This window comes from Abrus precatorius, unplaced genomic scaffold (genome assembly GCF_003935025.1).
Source record: "Abrus precatorius isolate BTA unplaced genomic scaffold, Abrus_2018 Scaffold11, whole genome shotgun sequence".
In the NCBI taxonomy this organism is placed as follows: Eukaryota; Viridiplantae; Streptophyta; class Magnoliopsida; order Fabales; family Fabaceae; genus Abrus; species Abrus precatorius.
The window spans coordinates 21,937,482-21,960,514 of NW_020874303.1; the positions used below are offsets into that span (position 1 = coordinate 21,937,482).

At 31.7% G+C, this 23,033-nt stretch overlaps 3 protein-coding genes across 8 annotated transcripts; 1 reads left to right on the plus strand and 2 right to left on the minus strand.

The window, feature by feature from the left end:
• Positions 1-1,531: 1,531 nt before the first annotated feature.
• LOC113855429 (eukaryotic translation initiation factor 3 subunit J-A-like) lies at positions 1,532-4,958 on the minus strand. 4 transcript variants are annotated; one of them, XM_027487072.1, is made up of 7 exons: positions 4,772-4,955; positions 4,636-4,695; positions 3,917-4,032; positions 3,373-3,500; positions 2,404-2,551; positions 2,156-2,315; positions 1,532-2,047 (listed from the first exon to the last, which is right to left on the minus strand). In XM_027487072.1, the coding sequence occupies exons 2-7, from the start codon at positions 4,646-4,648 to the stop codon at positions 1,956-1,958; spliced, it is 657 nt and encodes a 218-aa protein (XP_027342873.1). In that variant the 5' UTR covers positions 4,649-4,695; positions 4,772-4,955; the 3' UTR covers positions 1,532-1,955. The 4 variants fall into 4 exon arrangements, with proteins under 4 accessions (XP_027342873.1, XP_027342870.1, XP_027342872.1 ...); XM_027487069.1 differs by having other exon boundaries at positions 1,546-2,047; positions 3,917-4,035; positions 4,802-4,956; XM_027487071.1 differs by having other exon boundaries at positions 1,563-2,047; positions 3,917-4,035; positions 4,772-4,958.
• Positions 4,959-11,533: 6,575 nt separating this feature from the next.
• On the plus strand, positions 11,534-13,965 carry LOC113855075 (E3 ubiquitin-protein ligase RING1-like). 3 transcript variants are annotated; one of them, XR_003502822.1, is made up of 3 exons: positions 11,538-12,503; positions 13,431-13,462; positions 13,543-13,569. XR_003502822.1 is itself a non-coding variant. In XM_027486531.1 (2 exons), the coding sequence occupies exon 1, from the start codon at positions 11,635-11,637 to the stop codon at positions 12,481-12,483; it is 849 nt and encodes a 282-aa protein (XP_027342332.1). In that variant the 5' UTR covers positions 11,534-11,634; the 3' UTR covers positions 12,484-12,503; positions 13,543-13,965. The 3 variants fall into 3 exon arrangements, 2 of the variants coding, with proteins under 2 accessions (XP_027342332.1, XP_027342333.1); XM_027486531.1 differs by lacking the exon at positions 13,431-13,462 and having other exon boundaries at positions 11,534-12,503; positions 13,543-13,965; XM_027486532.1 differs by lacking the exon at positions 13,431-13,462 and having other exon boundaries at positions 11,538-12,507; positions 13,543-13,800.
• A 3,636-nt stretch (positions 13,966-17,601) lies between these two features.
• On the minus strand, positions 17,602-20,845 carry LOC113855829 (cation/H(+) antiporter 15-like). The gene is made up of 3 exons (XM_027487459.1): positions 20,654-20,845; positions 19,201-20,211; positions 17,602-18,840 (listed from the first exon to the last, which is right to left on the minus strand). The coding sequence occupies exons 1-3, from the start codon at positions 20,843-20,845 to the stop codon at positions 17,602-17,604; spliced, it is 2,442 nt and encodes an 813-aa protein (XP_027343260.1).
• Between the last annotated feature and the right edge of the window lie 2,188 nt (positions 20,846-23,033).

The following is a 23,033-nucleotide window of genomic DNA, read 5'->3' on the forward strand; positions in this document are numbered from 1 at the left end:
ATAGCTTTACACAGAATTTTATACAAATAATATTAATATAAAATGCTGGACAAAAGATAAAGATACAAAAATTCACAAAATAAGATTTATTTTTCTTCTCGTTATCACAAATTCTTGCATATATCTCTATATAATAAGTTAGAGCACGCACTTTTGATAGTATTTTAATTATCTTGTACACTCTTTGTTTTCGTCAAATATTTGACTTTTTCGTTGTAAGACACATGCCCTTTCTTTTATTTTTAATTTCTTTCTACATTTAATACTCTTAATTTTAATACTAATTTTCTATTTATCATTTATATAAAGTGTTATAAATTTTCAGTTAAATAATCTGTGTGCATATCTAGGGGCACGTGGTAAATTAGAATACACTCTTAAAAAATATGTGTTTGATACAAGTATTTGATATGACAAATAAAAGTTAAATTTTAGTTAAAAGATATGTCTATTGAATTATAACTATATTTGGTAAGATTAACAATTGAATTAGTTAATAAATATAAAACAATATAAACTAATATACAATGTATTATCACAAATGCTTGCTTGGTCTTTCCATGTCTCATTATAAATTTATGGATATATATGGGAATACAGCCATTAAGTAATGATAAATAAATAAATAAAATGTTTACAATAGGTTGATGGGGTTAAAATAGGATGTACCTTTACTGTCACTCTAGTTTCAATTTTCGTATAAATAGACGACGGGACAAGTTGGTGATAAGGTGCCTTCTTCCAATCTTCATATCTCCAAAATGGGTGTTGTTTAGTATGAACAAGTTTTGTACGAAATTACCAATTGGTGTCTCCCTTTTAATAGATGCAAAATATCAAGTTAAGTTAAAAATTGCTTTCACATCAAATTACCGGTTTCTTTCAAAGCTTTTCCTACTAGACAAGAATTTCACATCAAATTGCTTTCATTTTGAAAAATAACCTTCTAAGTTGGTTAAATGGTTGATATAACTTGTCAAACATTCTTAATCTCTTAATTTACTTTTCAAAAACAAAAAGATTCTTAATCTATTAAAATTTAAATTATCAGTTAATAATAGATTGAATATAATTTGCTTAACCAAAAAAAAAAAAAGATTGAATATAATTAAAATTTGTTGACTTTTATATTAATCATTTTAAAAATAATATTTGATTTATAAATAATTAATAATATAAAATTTGTATACTACTAGTATATTAAAATAAACCCTTCAAAAAATTACGTCATTCTTCATTTTTCTTTTAAACTTAAAATTTAAACTCTTGAAGAAATTTATAAAATTGAAAGTTTTTATTTTTCACAAGTAACAAAGATTTTGAAAATCAAGTAAATACTTGTTTTCTTTTGTGTACAAATAGATGCTTTCATTTTATTCTAGACCAAAGAAAAAACTTTCATTTTGCGAAGTTTAAATATTAATTTGTACCAACTACCAATTCTATAAGATACAACATTCAGAAGTCTGAGTCAAATAAAATTTACAGAATAAAATTAACAATCGTAATAGTTCTACGCACTAATAACTTACTCAAACCATAAGTAGATTTGCTTTTTGGCTAACTTTATCAACTTCGAGTATTTTACAAATTTCCAATGTTAGTAAAAAATATCAGAGGCCACTCACTGCAATTCGCATTCATGCATTCTTTACACAAGCAAGCAGTGAGTGCTTGCGGTCATGATACACAAAAGCATGCCCAAATTAATTTGGTAAGAAAAATTAAGTTCACATTCTTACAAATCCAATGTACCTTGGGGGAAAAGACATGTTGCATGTTGCTGTTTAAATCTTTGATATTCTAACCTGCATCAATCATCTAGTAAAAATCTAAGATACAAGTATATGCAAATAGATTGTGATTTAATCGAGGAGACAAAATTGACTGATTCATGACGAGGGTTGAAACAGTAGATCCCATGATTGAATCTGGATGGAACCGAACCAAAAATTTCACATGAAATCATAGTCATCCAAAGCATCATATGGTTCAGTAACCAAATCCTCATCAGGTTTGTCAACATGAAGCTGCTTCTTCTTGCCCACTGCATATTGGTGCACATGCACAAAACCCAACATGAAGACACCAAATAAAAGAAAATGATCAGCATAAATATAATAGCAATATATTCAAGAATGCCGAAGAGACTTACCCGTCTTCTTTTTGCCAGCATTGGCTTCTTTCTCTGCTTTTAACTTCTCATTTGCAATTGCAGTTATTGAAGATGCAATATCTTTTGCATCTGCTCCTTTCAGAGAAGTCATTGACAGTCTCATTACTGCCTTGAGTAAACCAATATAATGAAAACTTTTCTGCATGTCATCAATAAGGTAATTAAGATACCTTTTCAATAAATGTTTAATTGAAGGGGATGCAAGCTAGCCAAGATATTCAACTCACCTCAAAAGGATGAAGCTTGTCTGAGATGAGCTCTGCATACTCCGAGAAATCACTTTCAGATTTGGGAATAAAACTGTCGATGTTCTTTTCATCAGCCCTTGCACCAAACAATTCCTTAGTTGACTTGTAATCTGCTTCTTCAACCAGCCTGCTATTGAAAATGATTTAATAAAACAATTTTACTTCATCAATGCCTCATTCAGCAATGTTTTAGTCGTGAATGGTTGCTATCCAAAAACACACTACAATTCAAACTTTTGGTGGTCCAAAGCCACTCCACATATCTATGCCACTAGAGCATGCTATCAATAACTATGCATCTCACAGGTTTTGCCTTTGGTATGCCTCTGTTCTGTTGCAGTGTTGCTCGCCATAATTTTTCTTATTGGAATTCTGAGTTTACCATTTTACATTAAGCCTTGGAGGCTTGAGGCTTAAACTTAAACCTATTTGATTCCTTGGTTTTTGTTATTATTGACTTATGTGTTTGGACTATTGACTTTCGAATATATGAGGTTCCACCCTTCCCATTTCACAGTTTAGTTTCCTTTCAGTAAAGGGCTTACTTGCAACAAGCTTAAAGCTTAGTAAACTTTAGCTTGAGGGGGGGTGTTAGAATAAATGAAAATATCTTATCTTATCTTAGATATCCTTTAGGATTAGCTTCTTTCTTTCTTCATTGTGTCTTAGGATTGGTTACCGTATTTCTTTATCTCGTGAATTGTTTACTATTTAGTTAGAGATCACGGTTAGAGCAAATAAGGGTTGTTGCTCTGGGCATTATGAACATATCATCACATTGCAATACATCACAATACTCAATAGAAAATCATAGTTTCTATTCTTTCAATTTTCTCTCTCAATGCCCAGAAGGCTAGAACCCTATAATTTCAACACAATATAATCTGTTCTCTAAACACGACATCTCTAAAATGAACAACTGAACAAATATGATGGAAAACAACATACCTTTGTTGGCGAAGTTTTTCAGCTACAGGATCCAATGGTTCTTCGTTCTTTCCGCTCTTTTCAGTATCTCTTTCAGAAGATATTTTAGGTGCCTTCTCAACAGGTTTTGCTGCTGGTGCCACAGGTGCCTGACATAATTATGCAAAGAATGAAAAATTAGCTATAAGAGATAATGAACAAAATGATAACCATTATAACTGCACAGCATCACTGCATTAATAACAATCATGACACCCAAAATCTTTGATACAATAATTATTGGAAATATATACTCAATTTACAAGATTGCACCAATTATACAAGTGCTTCCCTTTGTTACACGGAGGAAGATAGAGAAAAAAATGAATAAAAATTTATTCTTAGACCTAAATAGCAGTTCATCTCCATGCTAATAATTGCAAGCACAACAATTTGCAATGACTTTCAAATAGAATAGACTATAGAAGCATACTAATAAATAATAATCCAATAACAAACAGGCAATTCACAGACTATGAATAAGCTATGCCACTGTCATCACGTCATCATTTTAAATTGTTCATACCTGAGCAGGTTCATCTTCATCCTCCCATGATTCTTTCACATCATCTTCTTCCACATCTTCATCATCCCATTTATTTCTAGGTGAATCTTTTGAAAGAAGAGGTGGAATTTCCGCGTCTTCTGAATAAATATACATAAGATTTGTTCAAAATATAATAATGGGAGATTCAATAGAAGAAACAGAATATACTTCAATTATAATTATTGTACTAGAAAACCATAAGAAAAATTGGACTCCGAAATCTTAAGGAATGAACCATTTTCACAGAAATATCTGATAGCACGTATTGACCACATATAAATCAGGCTGACCATGTTTTCAGAACATGTTAAGCCGTTAACCATGAGGTGACAAATTAACACGTAAACCAACCGATTAACACATGCATTCCCTCGCAATCCAATATTCTATGGACCTTATTCAGTTCCTTCCTTTTTCCATTATTATATTATACCCAAATACGGTCAGTTTTACTCTTTCTCCCCATGCATAGTTCAGACGAATGATGAAACACCTCAAAATATGGAACAGTAGTCTCATACCGGATAGTCATAGGCAAGTAAACACATCTTCAACCAACAAACAAGAAAGCAGATAAGACGGGAAAAGATCGAAGATGGTTTCAGGAGAACCAAAAGAAAGGAGGGAAAATGGTATTCCGAATAAAAAGGGAAAAGAACAAACGAAGAAAGATGAAATAAGCGAAAAAGAATCATTACCCCAGTCGTCCATTTGGTAGTCTCACTTAGTCAACAACAGAGAGAAAATGTTGTGAGCAACTGCATGAAGAGGAAAATTGTCATGCGAATCTTGCTATGGCAACACCGAAAATAACAATGTGTGAAGAACAAGTACTTAATCAAAATTTCCCTAATTTTCTTGCACCTTCCCTAATCTTGCTAGGGTAAGAGATGCCACCGAAACGCTTAATCGGAAAGACTCTGTTTGAGGGTTTAGGGCGGAATGGACTTGGCCGGTGAAGCTGCTGCGTTACTTTCCAAAGTTTCTCTTCTGTCTTGCAAAAAGCACTGTTTTCTTTCACACCAAAAACTAAATCGCTTTCTCTTATATAGTCTCTAATAAAAAATAAAATTACATTTTTTTGCCATAACAATATTTAAAAATCATGTTCCATATTTTGCATTACGCGTGTTCTGGCAACCAGCTATATTACCGGGGCACGATTTACATTATAAATTTAAGTTTAATTGTATTTTGTATTTTTGTATTTTTGTATTTTAATTTATTTGTAATTTTAGAGTTTTTAATTTTAGTTTTTTACATTTAATTTTATAACTTTGAAATTATTTAAATTGCTTTTTTATTTAAAATATAATTAAAAAATTTATGCATCATTAATTCTTATAAAATAACTTTAAAATGTGTAAAATAGTAAAAAAAATAAAATACAACAAGTATTATTTTTATTTGAATTTTTTATAAATGTATATGAATTAATAATATATTTTATTTTTTTTATATTTTTATTATTAATACAACGACAGAAATGTCTTTGTCACTAAATTTGCTAAAATTCACAAAACAAACGCATTTTTTAATGATTAAAACAGTCCTCAATAAGATTAAAAGAAAAAAAAAACAGAGATAAAGAATTAAAATAAAACCAAAAGTAAAGTTAAAAAGCTAAATGTTATTTAGTTTCAAAGACTATATTTTTATTTTTCATTATAAAACTATCACATAATTTTTTTTTCTAATTTTCTTAGACATGGTCAATTAGTCACGTTGCCAAATAATATATATTAAGTAAATGCTAATTAACATCTTTAAGAAATTTAATATATATATATATATATATATATTATGTTAAAAACATTATTAATATATTTTTAACATGACTTTAATAAAAATATTTATGCTATTTTAATCAATATTCTTAAAATACTCATCAGCAAAATCTATATATTAAACTAATAAAAATGTCCATTTCTACCAAGGTCATTAATTTCAATTAGCAATAATATCTTAACGTCTGTGTACATAAATATAAGAAAAAGGATCAAATATATTGAGAAAAATTAAAATATTCTTACCTAATTTAATAAATTTTTTAATTTGAAAATTATTTTACAAAATTTCTCATTAAATTAAAAATGTCTATCATTAAAAAAGTATTTCATTAATAAACATTAAGACCCACAGTATATATATAATTTAATCAAGATATATAAAAATAACTAATTAATTATCGAAAGTCAGTATTAAAAAAATTACACACATCATTGCATTTTTATTTAATTCTTTATATATTTTGATGGCTATCCAGTTCATACAATATTTTAATATAAGCAATATTGGAAAATGTTATAAAAATCACATTTCATACGATTAAATAAAGATCGGAAATAGGAAATACAATAATCACACACGATTTAGTTGGTAGCCTCAGTTTGGTATGTGTGTATATGCCTTGGTGTTACTGTTACATAAGCAAAAAATATAGTAACAGCATAGAAGGAAAACCGTTAACAACAACCAATTTAGCCCCAAAACCAGGAAATTACTATTTGTGAGTTGCAATTGCGGAACAGAGTTCATCATCTTGGAAAACGCTGCTGAAACTGAATTCTTCAATTTAAGCACAAACTTTTCTCTTTTAGGTATAGTAATGCAAAGAGTACCGCTGCTACTAAGTTCTGCACCGATCCCTTCCGTGTTCCACTCTCTTTCAACTTTAATTTCTTTGCGGAAACGTTTCCATTTAGGTGGTTGAAGGGCTCGTTCTCCTGTGATTACTAGAATACGCTTCTCGATTCGGACTTGAATTTCTTGTTTTTTGAAATCTGTAAAATAGATAGAAAATTGTGGGGTAAAAAGAAAATTCATTCTATGGTGATTGTTGTTTGAGGATGAGATTGGCGTTACCTTTGAGCTCAATATCTATGGTGATTGGATCTTTCTTCATGTGATATTTGCACTTAGGATCAAAATCCTCGTAGACGCGTTTGACTGCTTCTGATGAACGGTTGTTTCCCATTGAATCAGAAATCAACGTTGGTGGATACAATCGGCTAATGGAAGTAAAATCGATCTTATTCATTGTATATATACTGCCAATTTGATGAGTTCCCTCTTCTCAGGAAAATGCTTTGTTCTTTTCACAAGTTATGCTTACCTGCTCCATTGGTCATTCTCAATAATCTGTAGTTACGCAAATGGTAGTTATCTGCAATGTGGGTTGTTTATTTGTTTTTCAGTAACGTTATTTTAACACTAGGTTAGATATCTTGTACAAATTAAAAAATATTTATGCTATAGTTGGATAAGATGTTTGATATAAATCTTTAAATCTAGTAGTAACATAAACCAGTTTTATCTTCCTTTTCAGTACTTATATTGCATACAATAAACGACAAATTATGTTTTAACAAAACAAATCAAGTTTTCTTTTTCTTAGTAGAATTGGACAAATTTACTTATAGATAGAAAAACATTTCCATATATTTTTTAAAAGGTGCTAAAGTAAAATTTACATGACAAAAATTAATTTTTATGTATAGCAATCGATCCTGTTTTTATACAATTCTATTAATAAAAATTATACTCATTCTCACATTATTTATATTTTTTTAATTGATAAATTTACTTCAACAGTTACGTTCATATAATATATGTAAAAATCTTTTTTTTTCGAGCAGTTAATGATTGAAATTTATCTATTTTAAAAAATCACATATTTAGGATTTTTTATCAATAAATATATGATAATAAATCCAAGCTTCAATTTATAAATAAGAATCCTACTTAAAATATATTATAATTTAATAGGTAAAATTTTGAAGATGAAAATAGAGCCTAGAGGGAGATAATTTCTTTCCAGTTTATAAAGGGGCGTTAGATCCTTTTCATCACAAACACACGTATAATATAAATTATCCTAATAATTAAAATTATTATTGTAATATTTTTCGTTTGCACACATTATTGGAAATTAATTATGAATATTTACAGTGATATTCTTTCAAAAATCATCAAAAGAATTTATCTCTTCAATAAAAGCATGCATTTAAATATATTTTTCTAAACTATAATAATGTTTTAAATTGAATTTTTAATTTAAACATTATATAATAAAATCAATTAAACAGAATTTACATAATATTTTAAATCATATAAATTTTCATGACTTACAAAAATACAATTATTAATTATTTTTAATTTATATTGATTGAAAACATAAAATATTATTAATAATGAATTATGTATTATTAGAGAGATCATAGAAGTAAATATTTTTGCATGGTTAAACTTTTCATCAAAAAAATATTTATCACATAACTAAATTTTTTATGTAATAGTTGTATTACACATTTAAATAGCATAATGTAATATATATATTTTTTGCTATAAAACGGGGCCAAACGCCTAAACCAAATCTCCAAGAGAGTCCTACTATTTCAACTACCACAAGCATCAAAACATAAAAATAGAAACAATTAGGAAAGACATATGTCAAAATAATGGAAAGGTAATGAAGCCTCTATATCTATTTTAGTAATTTTGTCAGCACAACAATTAGCTTCCCTAAGAATATGAGTAAAATGAACAAACCTAATAGACCTGATCAATTTTCTAATATTACAAATCAAGTCAAACAGGGGTGAGAGGAGTGTTGAATTTGAAGAACTAGGGATAGAGCTTTCTTGGAGTCACTTTCCACTCAAATAGTATAAATCTCCTTGAGGGAAACCATTTGAAGACCCAGCAAGATCCCCCATAATTCTGCAACCAAGTGTGAACAAAAGTCAATTTTGCTACAAAAACTAGAGACAAAATTACCATGTTCATCATGAATGAGACTGCCACAAGCTGCTTCCCTAGATGAGGAACTGCTCCATCGACATTCAATTTAAGCTGGCCATGAGGAGGGGGAATCCATCTAACTCTACTATGGTCGTTAGCAAGGTTAGAAAGAGGCTTGATATTTCCCTTGCAGCAATTGAAACAGAAATTAAATTCACAAAAAACCTTGTACACTAGTAGATGGGGAGGAATAGAGGAGGACTGAAAAATGAAAGAATTTATATCTTTCCATATATACCAAGTAGTAAACCCAAATAGACTAAACCAATTAGAGAATTTGCTAAAACTATTATTAGCAAAATTCAAAAACAGCCAATCTATAATACCTAAGCTAAAAAACTTGACTCACTGATCAGGAAAAATGACATATTCCCAAACTTCCTTTGCATAGAAATAATCTCTAAGTACCTGCATGATTGATTCAGGTGCCTCACCACACCTAGAGCAAATAGGAGAGTTAGTCATTTTCCTAACATACCCCTCCTTAATTGTCAGAAGTTTACCGTGAGCTAATTTCCAAAGGAAAAAAGTAATCTTAAGAGGTCATTTCCAATTCCATAAGTATTTAAAAATATTATGATCGGGATTAGGAATATGAGTAACCTTGTCACACAGTTTATATGCAGTTTTAATAGAAAAAATTTCATTAGTTGAAAGATTCCAAAAAACAACATCAGAGCCCCTAGATTGATCTGGAGGAAGAACATGAGCTATATTATTACCGATTGGGGCAGGAAGAATATTGTTAATCTTGTCCCAATCCTAACCATTATTATTAGAAAATAAAGCTACAGGAAAATCAAGTTCAAGGGTAGGGATAGAATTTATAGCAAATTCGGACAGAACAAGCACCTGGGGAACCCAATTATCATTCCAAAAGTTAGCTGACATACCATCTCCAATAATCCACCCTAAACCTTGGGCAAAATTAGGCCAAACAGACAACATACTATTCCAAACATAAAAAACATTACTCTTATTTCTAATAATAGGGGTCCTTCCAAGAACAAAATTATACTTACTCTTAACAACTTGGACCTATAGATTCATAGGGGAGGAAACTAACCTCCAACATAATTTCATGATATAAGACAAGTTTAATTCATGGAGGATTCTAAAACTAAGACCCCCTTCTTCTATCTTAGGTTTACAAATGACTCCCCAGCTAATAAGATGACATTTCCTCCCTCCCAAGGAGCCCCAAATAAACTGTCTACATAATTTATCAATCTCATTACAAACAGAAATAGGGATGAGAACATATTGCATAGTATATGAAGGTATACTCCTAAGACAAGATTGGGCTAAGGTAACTCTCCCAGTTATAGAAAGAGAATTCATTTTTCAAAGGAATAACTTCCTCCAAATTTTATCTATAAGATAGGAAAACTGCTGCCTATTAAGTTTTTTTATGACTAATAGGGATTCCCAGATACCTCTCATATTGGTTAGAGGGAGGGATGCCCAATTCCTTACTAATAGCTTGAGTTAAAACAACATCAATGTTATTGGAGAAATAAAGGGAAGATTTATTAGTATTAATATTCAAGCCAAAGGCAAAATAGAAAGTTCTTACTATAGAATTGTTAAGAGAAGCTTGTTAAACAGAGGCTTTAGAAAACAAGAATAAGGTCATCTGCAAAGAATAAATGAGAAATTTTAAGACCATCCACCCTAAAGCAAAAAAGACTCCATTCACTGTTCCTAACTTTATCCATAATGAGGTGGGCCAACCTCTCAATACAAATAACAAAAAGGTAGGGGATAAAGGATCCCCCTAGAAGGATAAAAAGGTGGAGACATAACATTATTTATTTTAATACGCAGAGAAGAAGAAGAAATACAGTGGTTTATCAACTATACCAAACTAGAATTAATGTCACCCAGATTAAGTGAATCAGAAATAAAACTCCATTTGAGCTTATCATATGCTTTTTTTTAAATCAAGTTTGATCATCATATACCCAGTTTTACCATTCAGCTTGTGAAAGGAATGCAACATTTCTTGCAAAATTAGGGAATTACCAATGCCCTACCTCCCAAGGATGAAACTGGGCTGGTTGGGAGAGATAATATGGAGAAGTAAATCTCTAAGCCTATTAGCTATAATTTTAGTTATGATTTTGTAACTCACGTTACAAAGAGAAATAGGTCTAAAACTCCTAATATGTTCATGATTATCAATCTTAGGAATAAGAGAAATACAAGCATCATTGACTTCAACAATTTTATAGGTTTTTGAAAAACATCTAAAACAAAATTATGGATAAAAGGGCCTAAAAAATTTCATTGATTTTTGAAAAATAAGGCATGGAGTCCATCCAATTCCGGAGATTTGAGGGAAATTTTAATTTCTTACAAAGAAACAAGAGAATCTAACTTATTTCTATTATCCTCTCTAAGAAAAGAAAAAGAGCTAACATCAAGAAAGTTAGAGTTGTTTAATACATTAATTTTTACGTTACTTTATTTCATTTTAATACATTTCAATATATTTTATTATTTTTCATCAATTTAAACATAACTTAAGATAATAGTTAATATTTATCAAGTCTTGCTAACTAATTGGTTAAAGAATAGATATTACTGACATTTGTCAAAAAGAAAATGATAACAATGTATTTTTCTCAACATATTATTATAATATATTTTTAATTATTAATTAAAAAAATTATGTAAATTATATACTTTTATATAAGAATTTTTATTAAATTGTAATTTATTAAAAAAAGTGTAGTAAAGAGTTTAAATTCTTTATACTCTTCATCCTAAAAAAAAAACAATCCTACCCATTACCCAACCTCACTGATCCACGGGCGTATCCTCAGTTCCTTACAACTCATAATTTGTCTGCTCTTTCACTTTTCATTCTCTCTCTTCACCTTCCCATTGACATGTCTTCTGCCACCGCCGGCGTTACGCCCGACGAGCCTAACCAATACTTCTGCTACCAGTGCAACCGCAACGTCTCCATCACTCCTTCCACCGATCTCATCTGCCCCAATTGCAACGGTGGCTTCGTCGAGCAACTCCAAAATCCTATCCCTAATCCATTCTCATTCACCTACGAATTTGGCGACCACGATCTCGGAGACGCCGACGCCTTCAACCCCTTCCTATTCCTTCAAAACTACATTCAAACCCTCAGAGCCGGGGGCGCTAATGTTCAATTCGTCATCGACAACTCCGAGGACCCCACCGCCTCCGAAGCATTTCGTCTTCCCTCAAATCTCAACCTCGGCGATTACTTCTTTGGGCCTGGTCTCGAGCAATTGATTCAGCACCTCGCCGAGAACGATCCCAACCGTTACGGAACCCCTCCTGCTTCCAAGTCCGCAATCGAAGCGCTCCCAAACATCTCCGTTACGGAGGAATTGTTGGCTTCCGATTCTTCACAGTGTGCGGTGTGCAAAGACACGTTCGAGCTTCGGGAATTGGCTAAGCAGATGCCGTGTAAACACATTTATCATTCCGATTGCATTTTACCTTGGTTGGAATTGCACAATTCTTGTCCCGTGTGTAGGTTTGAGTTACCAACGGATGATCCTGAGTACGAGCAAAGGAATCGCTCCCAATCTGGTGATACAAATACCTCCCCAAGAGAGCGTAGGTTTAGGGTTTCTTTGCCTTGGCCGTTTAGCCAGTTTTCTGCCGCTGCTGAGACCAGCAATAACAATGGGAACGATAGTGGGGAATCGAATCGTAATTTTGAGTCTGAAAACAGGCAAGAAGACCTTGATTGAGTATCATCCATGTTTCATATGTAAGTATGTAGCTTCCTTTTCTTTCTTTCATATGGTTACTGTAATTGCTGTATTGTATCGTGCTTGTGATGGCGGTGAATGCCATTGGTACTGTTGGGTTTGCGATTCATGGAATTGAGTTTGTTTTTTCTTGTATCTGAGTTTTAGCAAAGGACATGACATGGGTTAAGAAGTGCATGCTTGATGCAACTCTCCCTACCCTCCTGAGCATAAATTAAAGAGCCAGGCTGTTAACATCACTTCTTACGACTAATTTTAACTTTAAAGAGTATAAAAGTCGAAAGATTTTTTTGAAAAAAAAAAAATCGATTGCATTTTTTGTGTTCTCAATGTAATAATTCTTTTAATCAATAAAAGCTTACTATTAGTTATTTAAAAATCAACTCTAAAAACTTGTGATAACATTTTCCATATGACTTGTGGTTTTCGCAAAAGCTTCTGTTATCTCTTGAAAATAGAGAGGAAAGAAAAACTGGATAACGATATTTAGAGTTTGAAGACTTAACAGCTGTTTTTTCAACTTATTGATTCACAAATGAAGAAACCCAATCACTGATGGAACTGTGATGTCGGATGAAAGAATGACCCTTTCCTATAGCTACAACAAGTAGTGTATTGGTGTCAAATTTATAGCGATGAGTGTAATAATACTGTAAACCAGTCATACTTGAACCCACCGCTATCCAGTAACATTCATGGCGAAGAAAGTCAAGTCAGTATCTTAAGAATTTTTATTAGAGATGCTGGGTTGGGGATTTTTAACTAGAGGAAAATTTACATTTTTTGTGGAACGAATCCTCTTAAACCAAGTGTTCCTACATTTAATAACATGTTCTTGGGTTTGAGTCTAATATAGAAATCTTGGCTCTTGTATTTGGAAACTTTACTGTACTTCCAATTATCCATAAGTACTGTTTCATTGTCAGTTTAGGTCCTTTTGCAGGATGGTAAAATATAGGTAATAAACTCAATTTTATCATATTACTACTTATGCAGATACCATTTCGTGATGAGATTTTCACCTTTTTTTCATGGCAGGTATGAAGAATGTTTCAAATTTGCAGCATTGTTTAATAGAAAAATGTTAGAAGTCATTTAGTTATTAGTGGCAATTGCAAATGTTATATTTGGTTCTAATAAACATAGATAACTATCCATCGCCATTTTGACATTAGATTCTTTGTAGATTGTTCTTGTACATTATCGGTTCGAACTTTTGGGAAATTTTTACTGTCTGATTTCTTTCCGTTGGTTCACCTGTTCTATTTGTGTGGTCTATCAGCTTTTCTTGTGTTGGCCAATAGCTTCTTTTGTTGTGTTGGTGATGAAGCTCCACTGTGTCTACTGAGTCATTATCCAAATCTCTCTAAAAGAAAAAGAGATATAACTTTCTATGATGCCTTTTGATATCTGTAGTTTCCCCCAGTTTTATTACATGGTTTTAACAGAGGATTGCTATTGATGAATGCATATTTTCTATAGATTGAGTTTTTAATTAACTTTGTGGCCCTTAGTTTCTTTGTTGCATGGAAATCTTCCTTGAAAATGGGCTCCATGTGTTGGTTTTTGTAATACATTTTGATCAATCATCACTCGAGGTTTTTGGTGCCCAAATGGAGGTGGAGGATTTGGTTTGTGATTTTGTGCAGTTTCATTGACTTTGCGGCAGTCATAATTGCCATATGCTCTTGGCATGTTAATCTTAGCTTGAGATTGGGGAGCTGGCACTTCCTTTTTGTCAGTTTAGATGGTTAAGTTGCAGGACAAAAATAGTAAGTGCATGAGTTCGACCTCACACAATGCGCTCTACACCTTTCTCATTTCCTTGTTCCATCTTTTTGTCCTCCATATAAGGCTTACTATATGAGGTTCCCTTTAGATACACACACACAGACAAAGAAGAAGAAGAAGCTGGAAAGCAGGTAAAAGGACAGATTTGCTGCAATTGAAATTCCCTGTACTCGGCCAATTGTGCCATTTGGTTAAAATCGAACAGTAAAGTTTTGCTTGCACTGTGAGAACTTGAATTCGGTGACATTGAAATCTGAGATCTTCGATAACAACACACATTGGCCAGCTAAAGGGAATCTCAACTGTAGGAAAATTCAAGTTTATTAAACTTAAGCAGGAAGTTTTCCACTTGCCTGGAACAATCTTTTTTTTTTTCTTTCTCGTGTACTATTGTCTAGGTTAGATAAACTTTTAAAGAAGTCCTTCCAAGAGAAAGAAATTAATGAATAAAACTTCTTTCATAAGTAAGAAATAATTTATCTCTTAAAATTTTATAGAATAAAGAAACAAATTGTTTCTAACTTATGAAAAAAAAAATTATTCATTTTTATATTAATTTTTTTAGAATCTATTTTTTCTGACAAGAATATAACCCATTCAGCTTGTGAAGGTAGAAGCAAGGATCATCACATGCTCATCGTAAAGTACCTTCACTAATTGTTAACTTAATGGAAGGATATTTTTTGTAACCGATACCAAATACAACAATGAACAACGCAACACATTATTGTCAAGAAAACAACCATCACAACCGTTAAATTCAAAGGTTCAACCCCAAAACTAAACAATTTTGTCTTGAAAAGGAAGTTATACTCAGCAAAAACGAACTCATCAAGTCCTACCATTGGCCACAACCCACCCAATGCCATCGCTTCAATATCATCCCGGAGCATGGCTACCACCATCAGGCAACCAAGCACACTATCGTCTCACTCAAGTGTGATGCCTCGTGGTTGTCCAAATCTCTCTTCTCCTCGTGATTAATTTGCCTATATCTCATCCCACCATTTCAAGAAACGATTATGTACTTTAACATTGTAAATCATCAAACAATGATTTTGGGATGTTACGAAAACTTCTTTTAAACTTGTATCTTAGTACTCGAGAATAGGTGCAAGTATTTTTCTTGTTCAGAATTAAAGTCTATAAGTTTTTTTTTATAATTATTTTGGATTAATTTTGGCATTTACACTGCATATAGTTCTTTTTGAATCTGTTAGAATATTAATCTTTTTTTGACATTTTATTTAGTTTTATGCAAAAATACCGATCACATACGCTCTATGAATCAACACAAGTTGTCGACAATTCCTAACATATTGATTTATCTTCACTTTAAAAATAAGAATCATCTGTAAACAAAAGCTGAGGATGAAGGATTAAAATGTACATTTAATAAGGGAAGAAACCCCCCTTAGGGACGAATAAGGGCAAAGTACTAGAAGGGATTGGATGTTGAACCTTTAAGGACTCCTTTGCCGATTCCTTTTACAGTATTTTCAGTATATTTTTCAATTATGTCTTGACAATTCCCTTCTTAGAGGCATATTGAATTGCTTGAACAACTTGCTCTGATTCTGGATTTAGTTGTAAACTTGGTTCCTAATTATATTCAAATATCTATCGCTATGTTTAGCTTCCATGATTTGCTATTTATTGGACTGGAAAGTGGAAATATAATTATGCTGTTGTGTACTTGTGATGAATGACATTGTTAGCATCTTTGAGGAACAGGAACGCGAATCAAGTGAGTGTAAGCCCTTGTCAAATTAACTTATATGTAAAGGAATTGGATGATTTATTTTGTAACAAGTGGGGCTTGTCAACTAAAGGAACTGAGGGATAACTAATTTTACTCTACTCCTACATTTCAGAATAAAATTTGCAACAAAAAATGAATTCAAAACGATGTTTTGAAAATTGAAGTATATAATCATTAAAATCATAAAGAGAAAATGATTTCCAATTTATAAATTTATTTAAATATATTTTTATCCATTATAAATATAGTTAATTTGGTTTTAATCTGCTAAATTTTTTTTTATTAAATTTTATTCTTCATAATTTTTAAAGTTTTAAAAAATAATTCCTGCTACTACTTTATGATAATATGACATGCATCTAATCATGTAATGTCAATGACTATTCTATGATAACATGTAATGTGATATATTTAGATAGATGTCACATTATTAGAAAATAGTAACATGAACTAAAAAGTAGAATACTGAAAATTTAATGATATATGCATGAACTTGAATTATATTTTACCTTTATAGGTTTGATGGTCGTTCAATCGCGATAAATCAATTATTTTTAATTTTTCTTTATTGCTACTAAAAGCATCATCTAAGTCCTTTGTGGTGTCAAACACCATTTTAGGCTTTACGAAGGTTTTGTCTTGAATTGTAACACTAATTAATAATTTTATTGGTTTCTCACTAGTTCATCTAATTTTGATCAATTCCTTATAATTTCATTTTTTTAAATTTTTTAAGACTGATTATTTGATTATCTCTCTGATTGATTTCTACAAAATTGATTCTTCAAAAATCGGAAAATATCTATTGCCACTGAACATGCTTCATCAAGCATGTTCGTTGAATATTAACCATCCGATTTACATGTAAGGTCGAGTCACTGTCGTTCAATTGCAATCCAAAAAAGCGCCGTATCATTGATTGAATTAACTGATTTGGTCTCATTTTTTAAACTATGATTTTTGTAAGAAGGGTAAGAGATTTTCAAACCTATAATAGTCTTTCACATTTGGATGAATTTTATTATGATACTTTTATAACAATATAAAAAGATTGAAAATATAACTTAGCCTACTCTAATTTTCATTTGCGCATGTTTGGTGATTTTTAATTAGTAAATTAACTTAATGCTGGTTGTTATAGTATAGTTAACAAAGATAATTTTTATGGTACGATAACTTCATACTGCGGTTGTGATTCCATAATAACACAACAAAAGTGAATGTAGTCATAGACTTGTACCAAAAATTCTTGAAAATGTACATAATTGACCCAAGGTTTTCAACCTTCAAAATTTCATATGCTAATGCGGTCGTTTGATCTTTCGATTATGCTCAGACAGCTTAGCAAATTTTCTTTTATTCTGTTATTGTTAAGATTCAAATAGAGCCCAGCTACATTTTCCATTCAACAGTGTCATTGTACCAATTCTAGTCCGAAACAAAAACCTGGTACTGTCCAAAAGTTTCATGAATTAATCCTTACAAGCAATTTCTCGCACACACTTTAGTTCCTTTTTCCATTGTTCCAATACCACCCTAAATTCTTATTGCGTCTTCACAACAAGCGAGTCAAAGCCATCGTTATTGGTGCCTCCTAGCCTTCCCAAATGCATTCCTCCATGCCCATATTGTTGCACGACTAGCACAGATGCTCGTGACCCAAAATTGTTTGACGCCAAAATATCTCCTATAACTCCAAGTTCCGAGCAATCACACCAATCCAATAAATTTGAGAAGACCTTAAAGTTCCTACAGTTTCCTTGTCCAACTACGTATAAATCACAACCAAATTTTTCTAGCTCATGGAGAACCGCGGGAATATCTTCACCAACATGCACATCAATCTCTGAATAGGTTATAGAATCCTCATTATTCACTGCTGTAAGTCTAAACAAATTCATGTACTCATCATCTAACTCTTGTTGCTTCCCATTATCCATTACAGCAGATAATATCCCTTGTGCTTCTTCGTGAATTGAAGTATCAACTTCAGCAGCTTCATCAAACAAAAGAATCCTAACCACTGATAATCGTATTCCTGGATGACCCGCCATTCTCCATGCAACAGCTAGGGCTTCACGATCATCAGGCCCACCAACAAAGATCATAACAATACGCATGTTTACTTTTGGAACTGACCCAAGATCACAATCAACGAAGATTCCCACGGAACATGGTGCATGCTGCATTACACTTTGGTTTATGTCTTTGTACACGGCACTGGTTAATTCTAACGTACCTTGTGAACTATAGTGTTTATGGAAGGGAACGAGAATTAAGCTCGAGCGTTTGTCATTTGCCAAGTTGTAAATGTCCTCATTAATGGTTGCATAGGATGAAACCACATTTATGATTTCGATTCTGACAGCATCATAGACATCTCCGAATGCTCCGAAGGTACTGGAAATGTTTTCTAACTCTTGCTGTGATCTTGTGAGAGTTTGTAACCCGGGTTGGACACTAGGCTGTTCTATGTGTGAAGCAAGAAGAGCTGCAGCACGTCCAGTGAGTTCAACAAGGTACAGTGCAAAAACGTGTATAGGGGAAAGTCTTGTGGCATTGAAAGATTCAATTATGCTGATCATGCTCATGGCCTGGCGATTACTGTGGACACATGCCACAATTCTGAGCTCAGCATCCACTCTTAGCTTTTGTATTGTCTTTAGCTTGTTTTGCTCAAATATCTTTCTTGGCTTGTAGATGGCATTAATCACAGGAGACACTATTACAGTCATTAGAATAACAGCGGAAGCAATCACCGCATATGTAGGTGGAGAAAATATCTGCATGCAACAACACATTATAAGAACTTAAAGATTCAATTGCTATTGTTTTAGCAGTAAAAAAAAGCAGGCTTAAACATGTTTTCAATCTCTATATTTTTGCAAAATTTTAATTGTAGTTTTTTGAAAGAGTCAATTTTGTCTTTAGTCTTTGCCTTTTCTAAATTTAACACTTTGATCTCTAATAATTAATACAAAATTGATACATGACAACTTTTTAAGTAGTCATGTTATTGTTAAGGACCAAATTAAAGTGTTAAAGACTAAAATCAAAAGCTTGAAAGGATATAAGGACAAAACATGTCTAAGCCTTTTAAAAAAAGAATGCAAGTAAATAAAAAGTCTCAAATAGATCGATACTGTTCTATCCCAAGCAAGGTTGAGCATTATGAGGGCCATGGCACCTTTGGTATTCAGAAGCAAGCCTAGGGCTACACCATCTCGAGTACGCATGCCAAAGAAGAAAGTGGCAAATATAGTGCTCAAAATCTTTGGAACACACAAGAGGATTACAATGAGCAGCGTCATGCACCAATGTCCTCCCAGGAAAAGTGTGACCACCGCAAGTCTCATTCCAGTCCCAATAAAGAACAACGGTGCTAGAAAACCGCCAACAAAATCATCGGAAACCGACATTACCATGTCGGAAAATCTTCCATGAGGTAAAATTAACCCATACACAAAAGCCCCAACAATGGCATGTGTACCAAGAATATCTGTAATGTAAGAACAAGCTAAAACCCCCATCATCACAAACAATAACTGATTATCATCCCACTCATCCCTATCCGTCTTCCGATCAATAACGCGTCCAATGATTGGACGCACCGCAACAATGCACACTACTATGAATATTATAGTACTTAGCACTGAGTACACTGCTACTTTACCATTAATCGCAAATGGAACCAAAATGGTGAAAAGAAACCAACCATAAGTGTCACTGATCATAGCTGCGGTTAAAGCCACTTTGCCGAGACCCGTGTAAAGGAGTTTAAGCTCAGAAAGTGTGTGAGCTAACACTGGAAAACCTGTAACAGTGAGAATCAAAGTCCAAAGTAGATAAGCACTGCTTGTGCTTTCTTCAAGGCGCAAGATAGGATTTTCAGAGTGATAAAATTTTCGATGTAAAGCATATAAGCCCGGCGCCATCATCATGGGAAAGATTATTCCCGCAATAGCAATGCATGCAGCCTTTTTTTTGACGTGTAAAATGGTATTTAAATTTGTCTCCAAACCGCTAAGGAATGCATAATAGATGAGACCAATGTGTGATAGAACTTCGATATTTAGGACCCCTCTTACAGGAAATACGAGACCGTAAAGGCTAGCATATCTCCCAAGTAATAGTGGAGTCATTAGGAAACCAACCTGCATATTTAACCACAAATTATTCCAATGCCACAAATCAGGCATTTCAAAATATGTTGAATTCTAATTTTAGATCTTATAAAATTATTTTTTTTGTTTTAGTCTCTAATTTTTTAAAATTGTTCGTTTTAGTCACCCTCACTGATGTGATTTTGTAAAAAAAGCAACACATAACGTAGAAATTTGATATGTCACGATATTTGAATTAGTCACATTATTATTTAAACAGAAAAATTAACAATTTTTAAAAATATTATGACTAAAATTTAAAAGAAAATTATAAGAATAAAATTTGATGTATTTTGAGAGATAAAAAAAATGTATTTAACGGTAATATTTGATGATTAAAAAATTAGAAATAAAGTGGAAGAATTTACTATTATTAATAATCATTCATCTCAAAAAACGAAACTTAAATTGTAGGTTTGTATTGTATACTTACAGAGATTTGTGAAATGAGACGAGGTTGATGGAGAGGTTTATAAATAAAGAAGAAAAGTCGAGAAAAAACAATGGAGAAGGCAATTTGAAAGGCGAGAATAGGGAGCTCCGATCTTAGGACATTATCAGTTTGCCATGCTCCACCAGGATTAACAACAGATACATTGTAACATGCAGGTTGCTGCATCGCCATGATTCCTCTATGATATCTTGTCACTTTCGATCTTTTTCAATTGTGACTAACATAAAAGATTACCTCAGCTTATAATGTTGTGTTATTTATGTGTATCATAACAATCAATCCAAATATAGGTGAAAACAAGTTCCACCTATGCGTATATATTTGAGCTGGCCTTTACCTTATTATTATTAGTTGTAATTTCCTATTGCTGCCTTTTGTTGCTGTGTCTCCTTTGTCATTTTTCCAAAGGAACGATGACAGTAACGGATTTCCATTCTCTAATTTATTATTTTATTTTTTAACGCATTATTCACAGGATACAATATTGTCATTTGCCAACTCATTATCTTTGGTGTTGCTGCATTCGAATCATAATATCCTTAGCTTGTTTTACACAAACCTCTTTCTTGCCTTTGTGGATGCCATTGATGAAGTGAAACGCAACTACAATCAATCACTACCATATCATAGATAATTATTTTGAGTATACACAAGAAATTTTATTGTAAGAAAAAAAGAGTTGAATCAATACAGACGTTAATTAATGCACATAAATCTAAAAGCTTATCTTTAATCAAAACAAATTTTAAAAAAGTTACAACTCAATAAAAAAAGTAACTTGAAAAATTACAAAAAGAAGCATGTTTACTTATATTAAATTGATAAAATTAAAAAAAAAGAAATAAAAAGATTTTTTGCACTAATTTGATTGGATTAAACCACTATTAAAAAATAAAATTTAAGACAAAAAGTCAAAAACAGTAATATTTAACATAAGAATATATCAACTTTGTTAGTATAGAGAATATAAAATGAACATACTAATGTAAAAGAAATCAAGTTTGTTAGCAACAAAAAGATCCATAAAATATGAGTTAAACATGCTTTATTTTGAAAAGTGTTTTTCTAAGATATGATTTTAGAAAGCAATTAATAAAAATACGATCTTCAAAGTCTTTCTTAAAAAGTGATTCTAAAGTATTGCACTCCAATTGTATCATAGAGAGCAACTTAGAAATTACAACTAAATAAAAAAAGTAAATTTAAAAATTTACTAAGAGAAGTATGTTTGCTTACATTAAATTGATGAAATTAAAGACAAACAAAATTTGTGTTAGATGGATTCAGCCTCTAAAGTGTGAATTGAGCATGCTTCATTTAGTAGGATGTTTCTCTAATGTATGACTTTAAAAAACGATTGACAAAGAACTACTCTCTAAAATTTTTCTTAGATAGTGATTATAAAGTATCGATCTTCAAGTGTATCATAGAGAGTAATTTTTTACTAACTGTTCTCTTAGTTAGTGAAATATAGAGTAGTGGAGGGGGCATACAAAGAAAGGTAAAATATTTAAAAATTAAAGGTTTCAATTATGAGTATCCTGTAAAATTATTGTCCAGAACTTAGAGGCAAACACCAATCAAGACATGGATAACAATGTTAGTGAGCAACGACTTTGTTGACAGCAAAGAACGCAGATAGTGACTAGAGAAGGTAGTTTACGGTGATGAAAAAAGATGGGTACACAAAATGTTTTAAGAACTAACAAAAAATTTCAGAGACAAATATTTTACGGATAATAATTTCAAAGACTAAAATAAAATGAAAATATGTCATATTGTTACGATGTCACTTTTTGATAAGTTTATATTTTGACACACTTTTCTAAAGTATGTTTATATGTATTTATTCTTAATTTGAATAGATTTTTAGTGCTATTGACTGCAAACTAATAGACTTTTGGGTACATTCATGCTTGGAAGAGTATGCACGGTCATGCATAACTCCTATTTTGGGGACCTTAAATATTGTGGCAAGAACTCTGATTTTTACACACACTACCTTCTAAATCCTGACTTCATCAACCATTAAGAGTTAATAGAGAGTGAGAGATTATTGGCAAAGTTGACAAATATTCCTGAGCAAGCAATTAAGTGCTTTTTGGAGAAAAAAGTTTCCTTCATTTTCTTCCCCTTCAAGTTCCCTTAAGTTTGAATTCTTCTTTCAAGTGTTTATGAATTTGTTTAACAGCTAGGGTTATGGTAAATTTTATTATATACTTTATTTGATTTTTATATTTAATGACAATGTTAGTTTATGTTTAATGTTTGGCACTTATCCTATTAAATTATATTTTGCGTGTTAAGAATTGATTATTTTTAACATCTCATAATTAGTTGTATTATAGGCAGTTATATC